Raw genomic sequence first — 25735 nt, 5'->3', positions numbered from 1 at the left:
CTCTCTCTCCTCTGCCTGCCTCTCCATCTACTTGTGATTTCTCTCTGTCAAATAAATACATAAAATCTTTAAAAAAAAAAAAAAAAAAAAGATCAGAGTCTACCCTAGCTGTGCTCTTTTAACTACGTTTCTTCTGTCATTTGATAACTTAGTACCAGGGAGTAAAGGAGAGAGGAAATGACCAGGGCATGTCCATGGGCCAGCTTTCAGGGGCTGATACCAGCTGGCTCCAGAGCTGCAGTGCTGGTACCCGACCACCTCTGGCTGCCAGGGGCAACAGTGCAGACAATAATTATACCCCAGGTGGTGTAGAGAAAAGGAAAGGACAAAAAATAGATGGTTCCTTCCCTGCTTTCCCCATGAGTGTCACCGGGCCCTCTTCAGCTCTTGGCTTCTGTTCTCCGGGACTGTTCCCAGCCAAATGATCTCCAGCTCCCCAGGGCTGTCCAAGAGTTCTTACACTCTAGGATTTATCCTTCTCTTTGGTGTGTTCAGGAACTTTGCAGAGGGGTTTAGAGGAGGGAATCAGCAGTTCAGGTTATTGTATACAAGAAGACATTTATTCTGTCTCCTAAAGCATTCTGGATACACTAATTGCTTTTGGCTATGTGTGTTAAATCTGAGTTGTATTTATTTATACATGGCATTTAAAATTCAGTCATTTTTAACTGTTTTATGCTGTTCTTAGTCTCCTCTTAAATCATAGGTAGGTCCTGAATCTTATCCTTGTGTTATAACCCACAGCCTTGGGGTGAAATAGTCTGATATCCTGGCCCCTCCCAAATAGATTTTAGTGGTAGAATTATTTTCACCTAGAATGATAGCACTTGATTATACCTCACTGGTGCATCCAAATGAAGTTAATGAACAAGATCTTGATTTTCCGTTTTTCTCCAACACCACCCATAACCAAACTTAAGATTTGATGGTATTGTTAGCTTTACAGTAGAGCTTTGCCAATGTGTTGAAAATGAAAATAACATCCTTTTCTTTTGATTTTTTTTTTTTTTGGTATAGAATCAGCTTATTCTTATTACAACTTAATCCTGAAGAAAGCTGGACAATTCTTAGACAATTTGCATATCAACCTCTTAAAGTTTGCTTTCTCAATAAGAGCATACTCACCAACTATTCAGATGTTTCAACAGGTATGTAAAAGCACCCAAACCTATAGTTGACAAAGAAGCATGCTGGTACTGTGCATGAATCTTAATGTGAATATCTTTGGTTCAAAAGGATCTACAGAAGGCTCACCTGGGTGGCAGGTTAAACATCTGCCAGGTCATGATCCCAGGGTCCTGGGATCCAATCCCTTATTGGGCCCCTTACTCAGCGGGGAGCCTTCTCTCCCTTTGTTGCTCCCCATCATTGTGCACTTGCTGACAAATAAATAAAATCTTTGGGGGAAAAAAAAAATCTGTAGACTTGGAATACCTGCTTCCATAGCCTATCATTGATTGTATTATCATTGTCAATCGATTATAATTGAATACATTTTATAATTTTATAGTCATTTGGAATAAGGAAATTATAAGGACAAATAATTATTGAAAGTAATGAAAATTTTAATTTGGCATTTTTTGGTGGCATTTTTCAGTGACTTTGAAGCATGTTCTACTATAAAGTTGGTTTTGTTAAAAAGTATTTGACTCGGCCTGCACGTAGATCTTCTTTACTTTAATTAGAGCAATAACTTAACAGTAGTTGATGAGTTATTTCAATCAAAGGAATATATGAGTTTTAAAGATCATATTGTAATTATCAGCTACTGTAGCTAAATATAACCTCTGAAATCTTAGATTGCAGCTGATGAGCCCCCACCAGACGGCTGTGATGCATTTGTGGTTATCCATAAAAAACACACCTGTAAAATTAATGAGCTCAAAAAGCTGCTGAAGAAGGCTACTTCAAGGTAAGTTCATGATAGCCTGTAGTGAAAGAAATGGTTTATAAAAAGAGATGAGGGTTGAAATAGCAGAAATTGCTTATAAAAATTTTTCATAATGAAGATAATGCTTATTGAAAAACTGAATCTCCTGAGTTGGTAGTTCAAGTCCTTTTCTAAAATGCACAAATGTTTTCAGTATTTTGTCTCATTAGCTTTTGATTTTAGAATATAAATTTTATCAAAATACCATAAAATACATTAAATGTTTTATATAATCATAGATTGTTTTTTCAAATAAACACATAAAGCTGGATTTATTTGGACTCTATCTCTTTAAATATAAACTGAATTTAAAACTTGGAAATAGGGCGCCTGGGTGGCTCAGTGGTTAAGCCGTTGCCTTCGGCTCAGGTCATGATCTCAGGGTCCTGGGATCGAGTCCCGCATCGGGCTCTCTGCTCAGCAGGGAGCCTGCTTCCTCCTCTCTCTCTCTCTCTGCCTGCCTCTCTGCCTACTTGTGATCTCTCTCTGTCAAATAAATACATAAAATCAAAAAAATAAATAAATAAATAAATAAAAAATAAAACTTGGAAATAAAAATTAATAATATAAACAGTAATACAGAGTATAAAGTTGCCTTGTTATAATGTATGATTAAAAACATTTTTACTTCTTCCAAGTATTTAATATAAATAGATATGGGCAGTCAGAAGAAAATTATTAGTAGTACCGGTATATATGTCTGATTTATTTATACTTTAAAAAGTTTTAGTTGTTTCTCTAATTTTGAAAGAGTTCTTTATATATTAAACAGTAACATATACTTAGTAATTCATCTCAGTACTTCTCTTTTTTTGTTGTAAACCTTTTAAAATATTTTCTTGCATTTTATATTAATTTTAATATACAGAGGCCTCTTTAATTTCATGTTGCCCAAATTTTCTTTTATGTGTGTGTGTTTATATACTTAGTTTTTTCCAAACCTGAGCGAGAGATTTTAACTATTATTTTCCAGTAGCTTTCCTAAAGCTTTTCTTTTCATTTTACCTTAAACTTTTAATCCATGTAAGTTATTGTTATCAAAGGAAAGGATCCTATCAGACCTTTTTTCCCTTCAGGTGATTTGTCGATTATATATTCATTATATTTATGTTATGCTCTATTTCAAAACTGTCCTGTACATTAACTGTTTCTCGTAGCAGTGCCATGCTGTTTTAGTATTTATTGTTTTATAATATATTCTGATATTTCACAGTACAAAATTTCATTGCTACTTTATTTCCTCCAAATATTTTTTGGCTTTGCAGTTACTGATGCTCTCAAATTAACATTAGAGTTCTTTTTCTTCTGCCAAATTGCCTCCTAAAAAACCTTGGTGGAATTTGTTAGAATTATGGTAAATCTGCTGGTTAATTTAAAAACAATTTAAATCTTTACTGAATCTCTCAACAGATGACATTGTATGTCTTCTGTTCATACCTTTTCATTTACTTAACATTTAAAAATGTTAAAGTTTTGTAGTCTTACATTTTTAAAATCAGAAATAACTTATTTTATCTGTTATTTATTAAAATGTAGTACAAAGTTTTTCTCATTGGACATACTGTGTATTGTAATACATATTAAAATATTGTACCGTCTTTGCATTTGTTAATGCTGTGGGATATCTTCTGTTAAACTAAGATTGCTTATGTTTTAAGATTCATGCTTCTATTTTAATAGATGAGATTAGCTATTTAAATAATAAATGCCACTTTTTAAAAGTCATTTAGCTTCATATAGTGAATTAGGCAACCATGTTATTTCTGTAAATTCTGTTCTTGTACATATATATATTAAAGAAAAGTATGTCATAGAAATGATCACTTCCTTTTTGTTTAAATATAGCAACTTATTTCTCAAAGGAGTTTGATCCATGTGTTTTAATACCTTTATGCATTTTATATCCATTAAGCTTCTGTGAAAAGTACCCCCTACTATGTTTAGGGGTGTCTGCATTGAATTTTTGTTTAATTTTTATTAAGTATAGCTGATACACAACATTGTATATGTTTCAAGTGCACAACATAGTAATTCAACAGTTCCTGTAATTTCTGCAGTGCTCACCAAAAGTGTAGTTGTCCTCTGTCATCATACAACATTATTACAGTATTATTGGCTTCATTCCTTATGCTGTACTTTTTATCTCTGTGACTAATTTTATAACTAAAAGTTTGTATCTCCTTAATCCCCTTCACCTATTTTGCCTATTCCCCACCCCCACCCCCATTCTTCTCTGGGAACCACTAGTTCTCTGTATTTATCAGTTTCTGGGTTTTTTTGTTGTTGTTGTTTATTCACTTATTAAATTTATTTTGTTTAGATTCCACATATAAGTAAAATCATATATTTGTCTTTCTCTGTCTTATTTCACTTAACACCCCTGGGTCCATCCATGTCATCACTAATGGCAATTCCTTTATAGCTTTTTTTCCCCCCTTTGTAGTTTTTGTAGATCAACTGTGAAATTGTTAGCCCTTGTGCATTTTTTTTTCTTTTCCTAGTGCATTTTTAAAATGTGATTTTGGTAACTTTTAAAATTACTTATTTTTGATGGCTGACTTTATAAGTTTCTTAAATATTGACTATTTAAGTATTAAATATAAAATTAAGATTAAAGAGAGGTTAACATCAAGCTTTCGGGAGAGGCCACTTGTAGTGGGCCCTGTGAGCTTTGCGCGTTCTTGGTCTGATGAATACATCGTGGAAGACCCTGACTGTTCTTTACCTGAGCCATTTCTCAGGGTTGTGTTTGTAGCAGGCAACCTGGAGGTCTGAGATGATTTTCCCTTTGGAAAGAAGAGCAGGCTTGTTTACTGCTTGCTCTAAAACAGTGGTTCCCCAAGTATAGTGTCCCTCAGCTACAACATACACCCACTATTTGTGTAGTATCCATTTAGGTCCGTATTTTTCCCATCTCATCCCTCCCACCAAGAAATGATAAAAACCTAATAACTTAATGTTTTGTAAGTAGGATAAAGTCAAACCTTAGATCTTTTACAGTTTTTTTTTTTTCTTTTAAGATTCTACTTATTTATCCATCAGAGAGGGAGAGAGCACATAAGCAGGGGGAGCAGCAGGCAGAGGGAGAGGGAGAAGTGGGCTCCCCACCGAGCAGGGAACCCAAGGCAGGGCCTGATCCCAGGACCCCAAGACCACGACCTGAGCCAAAGGCTGAAGCTTAACCAACTGACCCATTCAGGCACCCCATCTTTTACAGTTCTTAATAGTTTTAGAAACAAGGGTGAGATGTTGACAGATATATGGCTTTCTGGAAGAGGAAGGACAGGGGCCACATGGTTAGAGGAAGACAAAAGCTCAACACTTCAAATTTTGTCCCACTGCTCTCTTTGGCTCCTCCTGCCGTTTTGTACTACTCTGTTCCTGGGGGGGTGAGAGCAATTTTCTGACAACTTGCTGTAGCCTCTGTGACAGCTCCTTGAGAGATGTTCCTGCAGGAAAGAGCGCCCAAGCTCAACTGACAGGGTTTGGAAGGTGTTCACAATGAGCAAGGCTTTAATATGTCTGGGCCATTTCGATGAAGTTTTTTTATTTCGGCTTCCGTGACTGAATTCCGTTTGGCACTGATACTGTGTGTTTATACTGTGAATGCTGTGACCGCTCAGAGTCTCAAGGGAGACCACCACATGTCCCGTCTGTTCCCAGGTGAACGACATACAATCTCAGGAGAGAAAGTTGAGCTAGAATCCCGTTAGCGTCTGAGTGGCTGCTGGAATACCCAGAGGCAGTTTCGAGTAGATCAGCACCACCTGCCTGCCTGTCATCAAGTATACTCCTTTTTGAAAAGCTGCTCTTAGGGGCTCTTAAGCTCTTACCGAAACTGAAGGCCTAACCCAGCTGAAGAGCCTTGTGACTCTAACATCTGATGGTTTGTATTTCGGCGTCCGCTAAGTAGGATTCAGTGACTGACAAGATAGAGGGACCCAACAAGTCTCTCCAATCAATTGAAAATGGCATATTCAAGAGCATAGTTGTTTTGACTTAGCATGATCTTGGATTTACGTGGGAAGGTGGTAGCTACCCTTTGGGCAAACCACGTGCCCTATTCCACTACCTCAAGTAAAGTTTCTGGCTCAGTGGGGCCCTCAGTCCACAGTGGTTTCCCTAAATGACTGGGCTGCGTTACTGGTATGTTCAGCTAAGTTAAAGCGGATGGCATCTTTAGGCGGCCCTTACTGTTCCGTCAAGCCACAGCTATGCAACACGAAAAGTAGGTGTGGTCACTGCATTCAGTGGGCAGAATTCAAGGTGGTACTCCTATCCCTGACTAGTCTCTGACCTCCTTGGTGAAAATTATTACATTTATACTGACTCTTGGATTGTTCCCAGTGGCCTACCCGTCTAGTCTGCCACTTGGAAGACCACCAACTGGCAGAGCAAAGGCACCACTCTTCAGGGCTGTAGCCTCTGAAAATAAATTGCTGCCCATCTGCCAGTGTGAGTTATTTCTGTAAACATACAGTGTTAGGCCCATTCTTTTAGTCTGAGTTAAATCAAGCTGCTTACACTACAAACATAATACCTTGGAACACAACAACATTATGGCCAAAACAGGTAGAATGATTTGTCCGTTCCCTACCTCCTGTTCAAAGATCTGTGCTCTGAATCTGCCCTAAAACTTGACAGATATTATATATTTAAGTACATATATGATTATGTATTTGGGAGAACATGTCAGCAATCATCACTATCTTAAGTAAGTATAACTTGCTCCCCCTGCCCTCAACAAGGATAATAAACTATTAAGGAATACTTTTTTGGAAATTGGGATGGTGAGAATCATAGAAAAGAAAGGCAACTTTGGTGCCCTTAATGTGTTATGATTTTTTTTTTAAAGATTTTATTTATTAATTTGACAGAGAGAAATCACAAGTAGACGGAGAGGCAGCCAGAGAGAGAGAGAGGGAAGCAGGCTCCCTGCTGAGCAGAGAGCCCGATATGGGACTCGATCCCAGGACCCTGAGATCATGATCTGAGCCGAAGGCAGCGGCTTAACCCACTGAACCACCCAGGCGCCCCTGTGTTATGATTTTTAAAAGAGGAAAAAATAAACCAAGTGTTCCGCTCAACCAAAGGGAGAAGAAGAAATAACATGAATGTAAAAAGTAACAGAATTGCTCTTTCCTTTGTTTTAATTGGTCATTTCTTTAAAGAAAAAAAAACTAAAAATCTAACCTGGAAGACATGAAAGCTGAAATTTTAGGAATGAGAAAGAAAATTTAGAAATGAGAAACATCTGTAGAGGGGAAAAAAATTAAAATATGTTACTGTAAATACATATGCAAATACATAAGTCACTTGCTTAAAAAAAGAATAACTGCTACGGACAAATATCCATAGGTCGTAAGCCAAGGATTATGTGTCTAAAGGTCACAAAAAGAAAGAAAAATGTATAAATGCTATATATAGCTTCTCTCAGACTGGGGAATTGGTTTTGCCCTACCTACAAGCCAATAAGCGTGACTTCGACTGTTTCACGGATGCTGGCAGAAGACAGGAGGCTCTTGAGTCAGAAGCATAGAACTGTCCCCTTCACAGCCACAGCAGCATGAACATTCGCCTGCTTGCACTGGTTCCTGTATCTCCACATTCTCCTGGGGTGAAAAGGGGCCCCCAGGAACACTGCATGAGCAGCTGGGGTGCATCACAGCTGAAGGACGCGGAGCTTGGGAACCTAGGACTTCTAACAAGCAGTAAGCAACCTGCTCTTTGTCCCAGAGGGAGGCCTTAACAGACCCCGCAAAGTCTCCTGCAAACCTGACAGATGGCCTGTCATAGTCTTGACGTACCCAGAAAGACAGTCAGTGGCTGTGGCAGAATGCCTCTCCCAACAGTCCATCCCTGGGCCTAATAAATTCTTGACCAAACTCAGATTTTTGTGACTGCGCTTCTCATCAGCCATTCTTTTGTCTCATGAAGCGTTTAATGAAGGCCACTGTCAACGGGACTCCACTGGGGCATCCATCTGTAGGCTTAGCTGCAACCATGCCCCCAGGGTTCCAGATTCAGCCGACTGTGAATAAGTCCCAGGGAGACTAGTGTGTCCCATGTCAGACAGATGGGATGTCATCTAACATCAGTCTGTTATCCCTTAAAACCTGCACAAGGGAGTTTATACCTTCCTGATCTTTGCTGTTCTGCAGATATTCATTGGGGACAATAAATGGGCCAAAAAAGCAAGCCCTTCCCCCACCCCGTGGAATCATTCTGTGCCTGCTTTTCCCAAATACAAGCATAAAACCAGAAAGTGGCACATATCACTCCAGTTCCAAAATTGTTAGACTCGTGCCTGGGAGCTGCAGCCTCCGTCTTCACATCGCGGCACCCAAGGCTGCTCCGGGCACGGAAATACACCAGTTTGCGTCATTCAGATGAAGTTGTGCCGGCCTGCATATTTACGTGTGAATTGGGGGCGTGGGGAGACCTACAATCAGGAGACCTTTGTCTCTGGAAAATCTACTTCTTTCTTATAATTTTTCCTTTGATTTTTGACCTAAAGATTTATCTACTAGCACTGTTTCATCAGCGGCCTTTCCAGTTACTAACAATAATAAATTATTTGAAAATAGTTTCTTTCAGACAGTATTAAAATGTAAGATATCCTGTATAAATTATGAAATGCATTTCTACACTACTGATTTGATAGAAATCAGTATTTTTAATAATCCATTTGACCTAGTGCCATTTGAGTTCCACGGTAGCCATTAAAATTAATGAAATGATTTTAATAATTTCATCTGGTTTGATTTCTTTTTAGTTTTTAAATGAAGTATGATTTTAGCATTATTTTTGTGTTTATTAATAGGATCCTGTGAAGAATGGCAACTAATTCTGTTTCTCTTGTTTTGCACATTTTTGTCTCATCTGTTGCAGGAGAGATTAATCATGAACTCAGCTTTTACTTGGGGCTAAAATTTTGTTTGTTTCATGTTTCAAGTATCCAAACATTGACAGTAATATTTTTAAAATCTTAGCTTACAGTAAATGTTAATTATGAAAGTGGATGATGGGGCACCTGGGTGGCTCAACCATCTGCCTTTGGCTCAGGTCATGACCCCAGGGTTCTGGGATTGAGCCCCTCATGGGGCTCCCTGCTCAGTGTGGCATCTTCTTGCTCTCCCACTGCCGCCATCCCCTCCCTGCTCACACTCTCTTTCTCTCTCAAAATCTTTAATAATAATAATGAAAGTGGATGAATGTGTAGAACTTAAAAAGAAGTTTATTAACAGAAGGTGGGTGAGTGTGCATGCTTACTATGACAGCCAAATTATAAATCACTGTAAAGATGTTGAACTCATGTAATCTTATAAACCTGAAATAAACACAGTACTCCATGTCAATGTCGAGAAATATGACACATTTGAAGCCAGTAATTAGTGGAAGTTTTCATTATTCTGTTAGAGGTATTGAGCCCTTGATTGATTATGATTTAAAGTAAGTCAATAACTAGGAACAATAGTAATTTAGCCAGTTTTTAAATGTAAAAGCTAACTTATTTTCATTGGTGATCCTTGTTCTGTAATTAGAATAGAAATTTGAATTTCTCTAGTAGAAGATAAAATTTATACATGTACAACTTTCCAGTCATATCAGGAAGCTGAAAAATCAGTTGTTATTTACCATAGTTTATTGTAGAAAGTCTAAATTTATCATGAATATTCTAGAAATGTTTCTCTATAAAATAACAGTGGTTATCACCAAACCATTTTATCAATTTCTATTTAGCTCAAATAAGTAATAGAATTTTACTTTTGAATTTTTCATATTTAATATCATGCCTCTTGATAAAAAGATTCCATTTTCATTTTATATTTTGATTTTGAGAATTTTTTTTCCCTTACTCTGTGCAGGTTAAATTAACTACTATAGGAGAATTTAAAAATGTAAAGAAAATATGCCTGCAAAGTAATTTGCTTTACACGCAAAACAATATAATAAACATCATAAGATTATAATATAAACATACTATAAATTTTTTACTTATGTCAATAAGTAAAAATCCTATACACATCTAGTATATGAAACCTGAGGGAATAAATAAAATGATCTAATAATTGTGTTCATCTGAGTATAGAACTTGTCCCTTTAATTTTTTGAGGAATTTTATGTTAATTTATACCGAAAGGACATGTTCCCAATGTATTAAGTTTAAGCATTAAGAATTAATACAATGTGTACATACAGCAAATTATAAGATTCTTTTTTACTCCAGACTTCTAGAACTTCTCCCCAGAGTCAACCAGTGCTATCAAGTTTTTGTGTATCCTTTTGGAAATAAGGTGTATATAGTCATAATTACATGGACAAATACCCCCTACTCTCATCATTTTTAAAAAAAATATTTGAGCAAGAATGAGAACAAATTGAGGGGTAGAGGAAGAAGCAGGCCTACCCCCTCAAGAAGCCTGATGCGGAACTCGATCCCAGGACTCTGCGACCGTGACTTGAGCTAAAGGCAGACGCTTAACTGACTGAGCCACCCAAGCACCTTCCCTGCTTTGATCGCTAATGGTGGTTTACCATCCAACATTTGATTCCTTTTTTCCCTGACAGTATATAGTTTAATATAAGGGGATTTTGGCAAGAATGAGAGAAGAATGATTCTTGAGCTTCAAGCATGTGCTTTAATGCTCTGCTAGACAATTTTTAAGTCATTTTGGTAAATCTTTAGGACACTCCTAAAAGGTAGTGAGAATACCTCCTTTTGAACAGATAAAGAAATAGGCCCAAGAGAGATCAAATCCCTGGCTCAGAGTCACATAGCTAGTAATCGAACTAGAACTTGAATCCAACTCTGCCTACTTTCAAACCCCACAGTCTTTTCATGGGTATGTGGTAGTTTTGTTGTTCATGTCCCTGTCCCTCTCCCCTTTTTTCGTATTTGTTACTTAAAGATAGCAAATGACTAAAAGGTTATAGATATCTGAATTCATTAAATAAAAGTCACCTCTCAACACCTTTTTATTATTAACTTCATTATCTTGTTTTTCTTTCTACCTTGTAAGTCGTTAAAAGATGTGGGTTTAGGATTCCGTAGACAGGAGTTGAAATCCTGGCTTTCTTTGATTTCACCCTGGATATTTAACTTGTCTGAGCCTCAGGAATCTTAAAAGTTTAAATGATAGTAATTACCTAAAGGAATTGGTGGGAAAAGAGACTGTACTGATATGTGTAAAGAATCTTTATAAATAAATAAATAAATGTGTTTTGTTTCCATTTTAGGCTGAGCCTACATTTTGTGTAGAGATTACTTAAAATATTAATAAAAAATGTTTGTGTTTTGTTTCCATTTTAGGCCCAGACCTTATCTGTTTAAAGGTGATCATAAATTTCCTACAAACAAAGAGAACTTACCAGTGACTATACTCTATGCTGAAATTGGTACCAGAGCATTTAGTAAATTTCACAAAGTATTGTCTGAAAAAGCTCAAAATGGGAAAATTCTGTATGTTCTTCGGCATTATATTCAGGTACAGTATTATCCAAGATTATTTTGTATATAAAAATTATGTTTGATAATTTCCTTACTAGGTTTTACATAATTTCCACCTGAACAGTTAAAGATTTTTTAAAATTAACATACCTATCAAATGTGAATTTTCTATGGAAAAATATATGGGGATTCTGTATCTTGTTGATACTCCTCTCTCTTCAGATTCCTTCTTAAATCTGAAACAGATTTAAAACTTGGATAAAAAACAAAACAATATGTTTATAATATTTGCTAGGATTCATAAATAGAGGGTTTTTTTGGTTTGTTTTTTGAGAGAGAGGGAGAGTGTGTGAGCATGGGGGAGAAGGGGTAAAGTGAGAGGGAGAGGGAGATTCTTAAGCAGACTCCATGCGCAGCACAGAGCCCGAGCCCATGACCCTGAGGTCATGACCCAAACTGAAATCGAGAGTCAGATGCTTAATCAACTGAGCCACCCAGGCGCACCCCCTTAAATACAATTATTATTATCCTTTAAAGATTTTACTTATTTGACAGACAGAGAGATAGCGAGAGAGAGCATGAGTGGGGAGGAGAGGGAGAAGCAGGCTCCCTGCTGAGCAGGGGTCCCAACGCAGGGCTCCATCCCAGGACCCTGGGATCATGAGTTGAGCCGAAGACAGACACTTAACCAACTGAGCCACCCATTCGCCCCATAAATACAATTATTTTTGATGAAAAAGTATTATGGTGAGGAAATCTAATTTAATTGTTATGGTATATATTAGTTCGAAGGGTGAAGCATGGTAATAGGAATGCTATTAACTATTTCTTTAGTGGACCATAGTATTCAAGTTTCTGATCGAATACATTGTATTCTCACTCTTCCAACCTCTCATTTCTGTCACACTCTGTTACAGTATTCTGGTCTAATCACTATAGTATCCATTGCTGTATCTCAAGTTTTCTTTCTTTCATACCTCCACACCATTCCCTCGACCCCACGCAGCCCAATTCATGCAAATACACTAGAATGAATGTTAGAGAAGGACTTTGCTTTTTTTTACCACTATATTCCCAACATGGAAAGAGTGTTTTATGTTGAAATACTCATTATTTGCATATTAATGTTTAAGATAATAAAAGCATCCCAAATATACTTGTTAATTGCCTATCCATATTCTTTACCTGTTTTTAAATTGGATTATTTGGGTTTCTCTTTTTCTTTTTTTTTTTTAAGATTTTATTTATTATTTGACAGAGATCACAAGTAGGCAGAGAGGAAGGCAGAGAGAGAGGGGGAAGCAGGTTCCCTCCTGAGCAGAGAGCCCGATGCGGGGCTCTATCCCGGGACCCTGGGATCATGACCTGAGCCAAAGGCAGAGGCTTTAACCCACTGAGCCACTCATGTGCCCCTGGGTTTCTCTTTTTCTTACCTGCAGGTTTTGAAATATATGTTCTGAATACTAATCTTTTCTTCTATACTTTGCAAGCATCTTCTACAATATTTCTGGTCTTCTGGTATTAAAACGAATTATTTATGACATCTTTGGTTCAATGCAAGTAATATTGTGATGTCAGATTTATCCAACCTTTCTTTTTTTTTTTTTAAAGATTTTATTTATTCATTTGACAGAGAGAGATCACAGTAGACAGAGAGGCAGGCAGAGAGAGAGAGAGGGAAGCAGGCTCCCCGCTGAGCAGAGAGCCCGACGCGGGACTCGATCCCAGGACCCTGAGATCATGACCTGAGCCGAAGGCAGCGGCTTAATCCACTGAGCCACCCAGGCACCCCCAACCTTTCTTTAATGATTCCCTTCACGATGTCATAAAGACATTCTCATGTATTTTCTTGTAATAATTAAAATGCTATTTTTTGGGTTTTGGTTTTTAATTTATCTGGAATTTATTTGAATATCCTGCAGGCTGGAGATACAATTCTAGTTTCTCCATATGAAAATTATTGGTCACCACATAATTTATTGAACAGTTAAGTCTTTATTCTAAACCATCATATACCAAGTTTTCATATAGACATGTATGTTTTTATATTCTATTCTTTTCCAATAATGTCTCCTTTACACAAATATATTTCAGTTGCAAGAGCTGTAAATTCTAAAGCAATCTTGACAAAGAACAAAGCTAGAGGCATCATGCTTCCTGATTTTAAACTACATTACAGGGGTGCCTGGGTGGCTCAGTGAGTTAAAGCCTCTGCCTTTGACTCAGGTCATGGTCCCAGGGTCCTGGGATCAAGCCCAGCATTAGGCTGTCTGCTCAGTGGGGAGCCTGCTTCCTCCTCTCTCTCTCTCTCTCTGCCTGCCTCTCTGCCTACTTGTGATCTCTGTCAAGTAAATACATTTTTTAAAAAACTGAATTACAAAACTGTAGTATTAAAACAAATATTTTTGGTATTGGCATAGAACTATGTAGATCAGTGGAATAGAGAGCCAAGAAATAAACCCATGCATAAACGGTCAACTAATATTCAACAAGGGAGCAAAACATACTCAGTTAAATGGTGCTGGAAAAACTGGATAACCACATGCAAAAGAATGGAACTAGCCCCCTATTTGACAACACTCATAAAAATTAACTTGAATTGGATTAAGGATTTAAATATAAAATATGAAATCATGAAACTCCTAGAAGAAAACCTAAGGAAAAAGCCCCTTATCAGCGGTCTTAGCAGCGATTTTTTGGATTTGATGCCAAAAGCAAAGGCATCAAAAGCAAAAATGAAGTACAATAAAATAGAAAAGAAAAAATAAAGTAGGACTACCTCAAACTAAAAAGCGTCTGCACAGCAAAGGAAGCTGTTAACAAAATCGAAGGCAATGTATGGAATGGGAGAAAATATTTGTAAATCATATATCTGATAAGGGGTTAATATCTGAAATACATAAGGACTTCAGGCAACTCAGTAGTAAAAAATGTAGTCTGATGAAAAGAATGGACAGAGATTGAATAGACATTTTTCCAATGGAGACTTACAAGTGGCCAGCAAGTACATGAAAAGGCATTTGACATCACAAACCAGGAAATGTAAATAGAAACCACAATAATGAGGTACCACCTCAGACTTGTTAGAATTGCTGTTATCAAAAAGACAGGTGTGAGAGGATGTGGAGGAAAGGGAATATTTTTGCACCTTTGATGAGAGAGGGAATTGGTACAGCCACTATAGAAAACAATATGGGGGTACCTCAAAAATGTTTAAAAAGAACCACTGTATGATCTGGTATTTCTGCTTCTGGGTATATATCCAAAGGAAACAAATACTAACTTGAAAATCTATCTGGGGGTCCCATGTTCATTGCAGCATTACCTACCATAATGTAGACATGGGAACAGACCCCATGCTCAGTGGTGGATAAATGGATCGAGAAAATGTGGTGTGTGTATACAGTGGAATAGTACTCATCCTTTAAAGGGAAAGAAATCCTGCCATTTGTGACAGTATGGATGGACTCTTGAGGGCATTATGTTAATTGAAAGAAATCGGACAGAGAAAGACAAATACTGTAATGATGTCACTTACATTTGGAACCTAAAAAACAACCAGACTCCTAGAAAATGGGAGGTGGTGTTGATGGGTGAAGGTGGTTGGAAAGTACAGACTTCCAGCTACAAGTTCTGGGGTGACCTAATACTACTGTGCTGCATATTTGCAAGTTGCTAAGAGAATAGATCTTTAAAGTACTTATCACAAGAAAAAATACTGAGGTTTGGATGTTAACTAAACTTAATGTGGTCATTGTTTCATATAGTCTTGATCAAATCATTATGTTGTACGCCTTAAACTAAGTGTTTATGTCAATTATACCAGAGTAGGAATGGAAGTGGGAGATCAAATTATTGTTTATCTTTTTAAAAATGTCCCCCCAGTGATTCTAATGTGCCCTACAGGGGGAGATATGATCATCTGTCAAGAAATCAGTGTCCCAAGTTATTTTTTAGAGAATGTGACCATTAAATAAACTATGAACACATACTAGCCAACTATCTGGGCACTTTGTCACATCAAATTATAGCCTTCTTAATGAACAATGTATTGTATATTCAAAATAGGTATATTTTAAATCTGGTCAACATGTAATTCTAATAAAATAAACTTATTTTTGCTACCTTCGGAACAGGTATTTCTTCTTTTGGAAAGAAGAAATAGAAAAATGAAGAAAGAGTCTTCTCACCAGTTGATTTAGTCTACAAGCATTTTTGGTTTGCAAATCCAAACTTATTAGACTACAGTTCACATTTTATATTAATACATTTTCAAATGGAGTCCGTAAATATGAATTTAATAAACATTTATCTTTATTCCTGAGGAGCTAATAATATTTCAGAATTGATCATGGAAATTGGTTATTTGAAATTGCATTTCTTTTATGAACTATAACAAAATATGTAGACTTGGAGCTTTGCTTCTCTACCAGCTGATTGTCGTTTTGGTGGATTGTCAAATGGATTTTTAAATTGAGCTGTATGAAATTGAAAACTCTAAAATATTTTCACCTTTTTCAGATGACCATAATTATAAGCAGCTCAGTTCCCTTGTGTTATCTTTCATTATAGCATGTGCCTGAGAAATTAGCAAATTACATTTTCACGTGGGCAGCAGTGTTAAATATTTCTCTGCATATCTGAAACTAATTCTTGTATCATCTTATTTGGAAATAGAACAGCCCAGGAATAGTCACTCTGGTCATCTGCTTATTTTTAAGGTTGGAGGCAGGGGAGCTACGGAGGAAAGAAGAGAATAAAAAGAAAAAAAAAACCCTATTGACAAAGGTTCTCCTTCCCTCCAATCTCTGCCTCTTCCGCTATCATGTGTAGGATCGTAAAACTGCCCTCTTGCAAACTGGAGTAAGCACAGATGCACACCATGTTCCAGGGAGTTCGCAAGGCGCTAGGTTAAACCAGTTTCCTAAGCCATGAAAGAATGTGCCAAATGATGATGACTGTGCCAAATTGATAAGAATTTCCATCTGGAAGCTAGAAAGAACCTTAGACATCTTCTAGAAATGTATATTCATCCAGGTTGCTTACCTTTTGAAATAAATGTGCATTCTCTTCCTTGATAGGGTAATCTCTAGAAGTACATTTTGTATTTGTCCTTTACAGAAAGGGGAAAGTTAGGTATTAAAATTCCAATCAGCAATACCTCAGAGAACTCCCATTTTAGGCAATTTTTGCCCTTGTTGCAAGAGTAGATACTGATCTGTGGCATTTGGTATATTTTAATCACTGAGAAACGTGAAGAAAAATTTAATCAGATTGTTCAAGACACTGTGTTTTTTGGTGTCTTTTGCCTCTACTCTTCAGTATTGCTTTTAGCAACACTACAGTTATAACTATATATCACTAGCTAAGTTATAACTAGCAAATGAATAGCATTTGGCGGTTTAGCAAACCCTGTGTAGTTCACTGAAAGGAGTACAGTTTTATTGAAACTTAATTGTATTGGAGCTTCTATTAATTAACTCATAGGAGAAATGGGGAAGTTACCATAGTTAACAGAAAAAGATCAGGTATTTTTCCTTTTAAAAGGGTAATTAAAACATTAAAACCATAACAAGGTTTTTAGAAAGTAAAGAAGTGGTGATTAACTAAATTCTGGGTCCTTCATATGCTGTCTAGAGAGAGTATAAATATCCCCCAAATGATATTTCACAATGTTTAAAAAATATATTAGTAGGGGTGCGTGGGTGATTCAGTTGGTTAAGCATCTACCTTTGACTCACGTCATGATCCTGGGGTCCTGGGGTCGAGTCCTGCTCTTTACTCAGTGGGGAGCCTGCTGCTCCATCTGCTCCCTCCCTTGCCCCCCTGTTCTCTTTCTCTCAAAAAAAGAAATAAAATCTTTTAAAAAATATATTAATTTACCCTAATATCCTAATACACAAACATACTGGATTTAAAAGAAGATGTTTGACCAAATATTTTCTCTTTTTAAAAATTTAAATGTGTTGGAACAGAAACCAGTCTCACAGAAAATGTACTTATCCGGCTACGGTGTGGAGCTAGCGATTAAAAGTACAGAATACAAAGCTTTGGATGATACCCAAGTTAAAAGTAAGTTTACTCTCTGAACTTGAGCAGAATAAAAATTTGGATGCTTATATATTTTTTAAAAAAACAGTGACTGACTATAATCTTACACATGTTCATTTGAGGCTGGAGATGGGGTGCACTTGTTTCTCCTTAGTTTAGAATTTGATTTTATTCTGAAAGAAATATATTTAATATTGTGGGACTCAAAAACATCTTTAAAAATTGGGGGAAAAATCTTGTTTTGCTTTATCTGGTGGCTTTGCCACCATTGTGAATAACACAACAAAAATGGTAACCTAGACAAGGCAGGCTGAGGCAGTAGATGAGGCTGGTCATGGCTGTGGTGACCGCCGGTTATGGCCAGCCAGCCTGGCCTGGAGGTGGGGCTGAGGGCATGGGGTGTCAGTCGGGGGCTGGTGGTGGGGGTATCTAAGGGGGTCAGTGTCTCAGTCAGTCTGAAAGTTCATGGGCCACACACGGTGTTAGGAAGCTTTGTCTCACATGTTTGTAATGAAGTTACCAGGATGCTGCTGCTCTTGAGTAGGGTAGGAGAGGCCTGGGAGTTGCTAGTTTAGATGAAGTAGATTCGGTTAGATCTGTGATCTACAAACCTGTATCTATGATTGTGCTTAAGCTACATGCTCTAGATAAAGGACTCTGGAGTCCCTGAAGAAGCTAAAGTAGTTTTCAGATGCTTGTGAAAATCTTTTATTAACTGGCTCATCCAAAATTTATTTATACCTGATTCTTGATTAAGTTTTTTTTTTTAAGATTTATTTATTTGAAAGAGTGAGCGCGTGCATGTGTGCAAGCCGGGAGGAGCGGGAGGTGATCACAAGCAAACTCTGGGCTGAGCAGGAAGCCGCATGTGGGCGGAGCTGAAATCAGGAGTCAAATACCCAACAAGCTGAGCCACTCAGACACCCCTGGTTAAGAGTCTTTAATTCGGGGGTGCCTGGGTGGCTCAGTGGGTTAAAGCCTCTGCCTTCAGCTTGGGCCGTGATCCCAGGGTCCTGGGATCGAGCCCTGAGTGGGGCTCTTTGCTCATCGGGGAGCCTGCTTCCCCCTCTCTCTCTCTGCCTGCCTCTCTGCCTACTTGTGATCTTTGTCTGTCAAATAAATAAAACCTTTAAAAAAAAAGAGAGAGAGAGAATCTTTAATTCATTCTTTTATATGCTCTCAGATGGGGCTTCTGCTTCAACTTTATCTATTAAGGATGTGCTCCTGGAGGCCGTGCTCTCATCACAGACCTAGCTCTGGACACTCCTCCTGACTGTGCTTCAAATACAGATCTGAATCACTGTTAAGTCCTCTCAGTTAGAGTTGCTGGAAAAGTATAGAGCAAATATGAATATTCAGATTTTAGGTATTTCTATATAGCTTATATGTAGCTTTACAGTGTTTTGTAATTTAGTATCTTACTTAATAGTCACAACAGTAACATAAGGCATTTTCTAGCTATTGGGCCTGTGGAATCTTCTTTGAAAGGTCAGATAAAAAAATTTTATAAAGTCAGGTGATCACATTAATGCTCTGTATTACACATTACACACGAATTCTCTCATCAGCCTCTAAACGTATGTGTGTAGTAGATCTGTTCTCCATTCTAGTAGACACTCCTTTCATTCAGTTCTGGTTTTTCCTTCTGTATACATCAGACGTCTAACTGGCTTTCTCTCTGATCTTTGGCCTTCTGTGCCCCGAGTCCTCCTTACCCGCTAAAACAGAAGGATTAGTGTTCTTCACGGTGCTTTCAGGTTGAAAACCTTATGATGAAATCTGACTTTGTGACTCCACTGGTTAAAATCCTGCAGAGGCTCGCCATAACCTCCCTCATAAATCCTAGTACCGTAGCATTGCAAAGAAAGCTTTTCATACTCCAGCCTCTTTCCACTTTGTCACTGTCCCTCAGCCTCTCATTTGTACCTTCTGTTCTGCAACACCAAACTACAATACAGAATGGGTTTCTGTTGCCTCGATGCCTCCACGTTTGGCTCCATGCTAAACCTTCATGACCTCTATCACGTACTTTTATCCCTTAGCATATGCTGTTCCCTCTGCCTGAAACCTTCTCCTTGGTCCCGCTTTTCTTTCATCAAAGGCCTGTTCATCTTTTAAAAACTTGAAACTACCAGTCAGTGCCTCTGAGATGAATGCCTGTCTTTTTGCTCTGCCAAGGGTGGTTTTCTCTTTTCTCTATCCCACATATTCTATGCTTTCCTTCATAGAAGTTTTACACACTGTATTAAATTGTCTCTCTCTCTCCTTTCTGCCAAGTGGAGTTTGTGTCTTTTCTGTCTCTCTTCCTCGTGTTTATCTGGCAGGAAACAGACATCACAGCAGGCAGCCAATAAACATTTGCCTGATGGAGAAATGAAAAGGAGGAGAAGGAAGACTGAATCAGCACCCAGGGCTTCTAGCCGTAGTCCTGGGGATGCGGGCCTTCAGGAGAGAGGGGAGGAGTGTATTGGAGGGGCTCGGGCACACTCCCAGAGCAGCCCCAGGGGAACGTAATGAGGTCTTGTGCTCCCACATACCCTGTACTTACACTGGTTACCACCCTGTATAATTGTCTGCGGAGTAGAGGAGAAGGGAAGGGGAAGGGAAGTGACTGTAACATGTTGTATCTTTACTTTTTGAGGCCATGAATTTTGGTGTCTTTCTAAAGATTTCTTGATTATCTTTAAAGGCATTGGATATAGTAGGGCTTGGAGCTCCTGCCTGGCTTAAGAGCTAAAGGATTCGTTGCAACCACTTTGGTTTATGATTCTGGTTGTAAAATAGAACTGGACTGTAAAATAATTTGTAAAGCGTTGGTTCAATATTTAATGATCCAAGCCTGTTTAGAAAGAGAGCACGCTCAGAAATAGAAGCGTGTACGTGCGCATGTGCCAGTGAGCAGGGCTGTGAAAGGGAAACAAGGTAAAACAAAAGGAATTTAAGTTTGCATTCTTCGAATTTTTGACGCCCTGTTCCTTTCCCAGTCTGAAAATGTTTTGTTTTATTTTGGTTTCCAAAACCGCAGCAACCAATACTACTGTGGAGGATGAGGTTGAGACAAATGAGGTTCAAGGATTTCTCTTCCGGAAGTTAAAGTGAGTCTGAATTGAAGCAAAGTTGCATTGCTGTGCTCTTAACTTTGTCCTAAAGGAATTCACTGTGCTGTGCTGTTGCATGTTTCATCTTCTTCTTAAAATACACCTGTAATCAGTTTTATTTATTACAGAAGTCATACATGATTAATGCAAAACACAATGGAAAAATAATCGTGATTTTCGCTGTATGATGAATATGATTAGCAAAATAGGAATTGGAAATGATCAAAGTTATCTTTGTCAAAAAACATTATAGAATCTCTTACAGAACTACTGGGTTAGAAAAATCATGGTTAGTATTGGATCATTAGCATGTAATAAACAAAATTTTTGTGCCTCAAAAAAAGAGAAAATATTTATTTTCTTAAATTTCTATGTACAGGTTGCCATGTTAAAAACCTTTTAACATCTGGTCTTAATTTCATATACATGTGTAAGTAACCACTCAGAAATTAAAGTTGTGTCCCCCCTTCCTTTTTTTTCCTGCATCACTGATTGAAGAGCAAGAATAGGATGGTGAGTGCTCTCTGAAGACCCATGAAAGGGGATTGTTGTCGTTTTAGATGTGTTTTCCCTTATTTATGGGAAGGGAAAGTTTGTGATTTCATTACAAAGGCAAAATTAATTAAAGGTAAAGGACAGTTTTTATTAATAGTTTTAATTTTTGCCTGATATTCTATTTATAAAGGACACCAAGGTCAGTTCTCCTCTTGAGTAGATATTGTTACAGAGCAAGGGAACATTTTTGGAGACTGTGCTAATTTATACAGATGACAGAGTTATATTTCTCAACTACGTTGGCCTAGTAGTATACTAGTGGCCTTAAGAACTTAATGCATGAAACAGATTTATTAAGGTATTTATTTAGTAGATAATAATACATTTTATTCCATTGTCAGCTGTCTCAACATCTTGGAGCCCACAGTTCTATTCTTTTTTTCTTAATTCTCTTTTAAACATAACCTTTTATTGGAATAAATCGCACATCTCACAAGAAGCTTTTGGAACTCTGGGATATTAGTTTCTTAAAAGAAGAAATGCTCAAAATTAGCTCTCGATTGAGGCAGAACCCTTTGCTTTGAGATATTATATGAATAAAGTATTTTTATCTGGGTTATATAAATTCAGCAGTGAAAATTGTTAAGATTATGGCTAAATATGAAAAATAATACTCATAACTTAATATTCTGTGATTTAAAATATTTGAGAAAGGGGTTAATTTAATTCGTAGAGAATTTCCTTTTGGAGAGATGTTCTGTGCTTTTTCACTTCACTGTAAGAACAGTTGTAGTCATCTTGACTTTTTTTTTTTTTTTAAGATTTTATTTAGTTATTTGACGGACAGTGAGAGAGGGAATACAAGCAGGGGGAGGGAGAGAGCCTTATGTGGGGCTGGATCCCAGGACCCTGGGATCATGATCTGAGCCGAAGGCAGATGCTTAATGACTGAACCACCCAGGCGCCCCTTGATTCATTTTTAAAACATGGTCCCATGTAATTAAATTGCATGATATTATCAATATGTTTATTGTTAAATATAAGATAAATGCATTTCTGTGTATATGGTTCTGTATATTTTTTTATTTCACTTTTTAAAATCTTTTTACTGTTGAAAATACATGTTTTGTAAGTTGTGTTGGAGGTAAAGTTTTTTTTGAAGAGAATACTATGTAACTCTTAAAGGGCACCATGTCTTGATTTCGTAAGAGAGGAAAGAAGCCACATTTGGGATCCTATGGGTGGTACAATGTCATTCCTACTACATTATTTTTTGGCACTCTCAAAAAAGATACCTAGGCAAAATGAACTTACTGAAGATTTTTTAAAATTGCAGAGATGGAACTCTTTGGAAATAAACTCCAAGATTGTATAGGAAGTATTGATGCTTTCCTTATAAAATGGTTTTGTTTTAAATTATAAAATCAATACTAGTAATTGCTAAAATGTTAAAAAGTGTAGACTCTAAAAGCTAAGAATTCTGCCCTCACCCTTGAGTCCCTTTTAGATAATGTTAACATGTTAACAATTGAGAGTCTATCCCTTCAGGTTTTGGTTTGTTTTGTTTTATGTATTGAAAAAAGTGCGCATACACGGCTCTCATTATTTTTAAGCTCTGTGGACATAGTTGCATCACGATGTACTTATTACCTTGGTGAATAGTTTGTTTTTGTCTAATTATTTGAAAGGGTTAATTTCAAAAATATAGTGCTTGTATAATTTGTAGTAGGTGATGATAATTAACATTACTTCATATTCTAATGCAGAGAAAGGTATTCAGATCTTAGAGATAATCTGACAACATTCCAAAAATACCTGATTGAGAGTAGCAAAGAAATGACACCTTTGAAAGTCTGGGAACTACAAGGTATAGTATTTTGGTCAACTTTAACATAACATTTTGGTAACTGACTCTGTTGTGTTAAATAAGCTTTTATATAACATGATATAAATTATTTTGTAGATAATAATTACTGATGTGAATTTTTATGGAAATTCGTATTTAATTAAAAGGCTATCCATCAAGCAAATCATATAAGAGTTAAAATTATATGAAGTGTAGTTCTTTGATATTATCTAATCATTTTTAAAGTGTATACTGATTTATTTGGTAGGTTCATTTTAAGTATTAAATCTATAATGTTGATTAAAAATCCTGTCTAGTCAGTCAGGAAATCAGAACCAAATCATACTAGTTTTCTTCTGTTTAAAATTTTGAACTTAACAGACCATTGCATATTTCAGTATTAGCTTAGAACAGCCTCGTGCTGACCTCTTGTAAGCAGGTATCTTGAGATCAGAATTTAGTTTGAACTGTAAGTCCTTTTCGATTTGTAATTTTCTTTTTTATTACTTGTGATTTTTAGTCATTCGTGGGGACATCATTTTGCTGTGTCATCCGTACCTCCTATCACATCGCCCATCAACTTTCTATTGACAGCTTATTGAGATAACTGACATACTATACAGTTCACCCCTTTAAAATGTACCATTTGATGGATTTTAGTGTATTTTCTGAGGCTTTTTTACTGTCACCACAGTCAATTCTAGAGTATTTTCATCACCCTGAAAAGAAAGTAACATCCCCATTCACAGTCACTGCCCACTTCTCTCCAATTTCTCCAACTGTTGTAGGCAAACACCATTCTGCTTTCTCCTTCAAAATGTTCTCCAGGGAACCCATAATCTAGAAAATACAGTTGTAGGTGATCGCTGTAGGTGATGGGGTGCTTTTGAAGGCTTGTAAACGGGGAACATGCTCAGTCAGCTTAGTTTTAGTGGATCTGGCTGACCACTGAGTAAGATAGATTTGAATGGACCAGAAACGGGAACTCTGGGTAAGACGTCCTTGAAATACGGTGGTGAGAGATTGCACTGTGACAGTGGTAGGCAGGGTGGGGAGGAAGGCTGGAGTGAGCAAGGACTGAGGAGATGAAAGGAGTCCTTGATGGCTTGAAGATTTCCAGCTTTGAGTCTGAATAGAGCGAATATCAAACAGACAGTATGTTTCAGGGTTGAAGGTGGAGTTCACGAATAATGAGACTGATGTTTAAAAGATTGCTTAAAGTGACTGTGACGTATTCAGATGAGGGGCCCAGTAGTGGAGTGAACGTAAAGTCTGTAAGCTAAAGAAGATGGAAAGAGCTGAACATCTGAGCATAAAGCCTTACAAGGGAGGACGGGGCTAAATGGTTCTGCAGAATGACCAGTCGGCACACGAGGGCTGCTGCTGTGGTGTTCATTCTCGTGTGGAAAGTAGACCTCATGAACAAGACGTGGGGAGTGATGAGAAATGGAGGAGCACATTATAGAAGCTGACCCAAGTAGATTTCCAAGACAGAGAAAGTAAGCAATCTCCCTTTTCCTATTTTATTGATTTACCAAGTGTTTATTCTGTATCTACTACATGTCAGCTATGTCCATACATCCATGGTTTTATAATTTTTGGCTAAGGGCTACAGTAGGAAACCTATTTTACGTCAAAACCCATATACAAGTGTATGATGTAAGAATGCATAGATATGCTCAGAACTAAAAGTATATATATGAAAATAAAAGCTTCACATGCAGTATGTATACTGTATTTTATTCAGTCTGACAAACTTTTTTTCTACCCTGTTTATTTAGAAAAATAACTTTGTACTACCTGTTCATCTGATTTCACTACTAATGGGTTCCAGCTGACATTTTGGAAAACACAAGATTCTGAAGATAAACTGAGCTAAAATAGACCCTACATTATCTTCAGAAGATCTCAGATAAACATAAAAAATTTGAAAAACCAGTATAACAATTGTGAATTGTAATTGCTCTAAAGCAAAGGTAGATAGGATTAAGACGGGTATATGTGGGAAGATCCAAGCTGGTGAGCATGAGGGACGGGGAGAGATAGGGCAGTCTTTGCCATGAAGTGGTTACTGAATTGAGATCTGAGGAGGGGCTGGAATAAATCTGGGGGTGGGTTATTTAGAGAGAGTGCAAAGATCACTGGGAGCCGTTGGATATGTATACATGAAGGAGAGAACCAAGAACTTGGCTAGATTGTGGTTTGCTACGCTGCATGGACAGTGGTGTTTGCTGAGAAGAGAAGACTAAAGAGGACCAGCTTTGGGCAAACATGGGGCAGGAATATCACAAAGTTATTATTAAACATGCTGCTTTTGAAATATCCAAGTGGTAGAACAGTTAAATAGATAAAGTGTAGGACTTAAATAGTTACTTATGAGCCATTAAGTATGGAACAGTTTAGAACAAAGCAAAAAGTGTTAATAGAATCTGGTGATGTTATATTCATTTGGTTATTTATATTCTGATTTCGTAAGTGAATTTTCAGGGGCTTTCAAATAACTTGCGCACAGAAAGTTGGTCATGTCAAGGAGAATTACATTCATGTTATAAAACATTTTTAAAGACTGGTTGTGTTCTCAAGCCTGAGTCAAAGGTAGCTGTCCATGATCATCACACTGTTGATTGCCAATGATAAAAAATTAACCAACACCCAACTTTTGTAGCAACGTGGACGGGACTGGAAGAGATTATGCTGAGTGAAATAAGTCAAGCAGAGAGAGTCAATTATCATATGGTTTCACTTATTTGTGGAGCATAACAAATAGCATGGAGGACAAGGGGTGTTAGAGAGGAGAAGGGATTTGGGGGAAATTGGAAGGGGAGGTGAACCATGAGAGACTATGGACTCTAAAAAACAATCTG

At 37.3% G+C, this 25735-nt stretch overlaps 1 protein-coding gene across 1 annotated transcript in view; it reads left to right on the top strand.

Moving 5' to 3' along the window:
- Positions 1-25735, top strand: part of UGGT2 (UDP-glucose glycoprotein glucosyltransferase 2) — a 186389-nt gene that overhangs the window by 26403 nt on the left and 134251 nt on the right. Inside the window, exons 3-8 of the mRNA XM_059377462.1 lie at positions 1018-1148; positions 1800-1912; positions 11244-11418; positions 17357-17453; positions 20458-20527; positions 22792-22892. Of these exons, the coding sequence (XP_059233445.1) occupies positions 1018-1148; positions 1800-1912; positions 11244-11418; positions 17357-17453; positions 20458-20527; positions 22792-22892 (687 nt within the window). The remainder of the gene's footprint in view (positions 1-1017; positions 1149-1799; positions 1913-11243; positions 11419-17356; positions 17454-20457; positions 20528-22791; positions 22893-25735) is intronic.

This window comes from Mustela nigripes, chromosome 15, assembly GCF_022355385.1.
Source record: "Mustela nigripes isolate SB6536 chromosome 15, MUSNIG.SB6536, whole genome shotgun sequence".
Classification (NCBI taxonomy): Eukaryota; Metazoa; Chordata; class Mammalia; order Carnivora; family Mustelidae; genus Mustela; species Mustela nigripes.
This window is presented reverse-complemented; position numbering and strand designations above follow the sequence as displayed.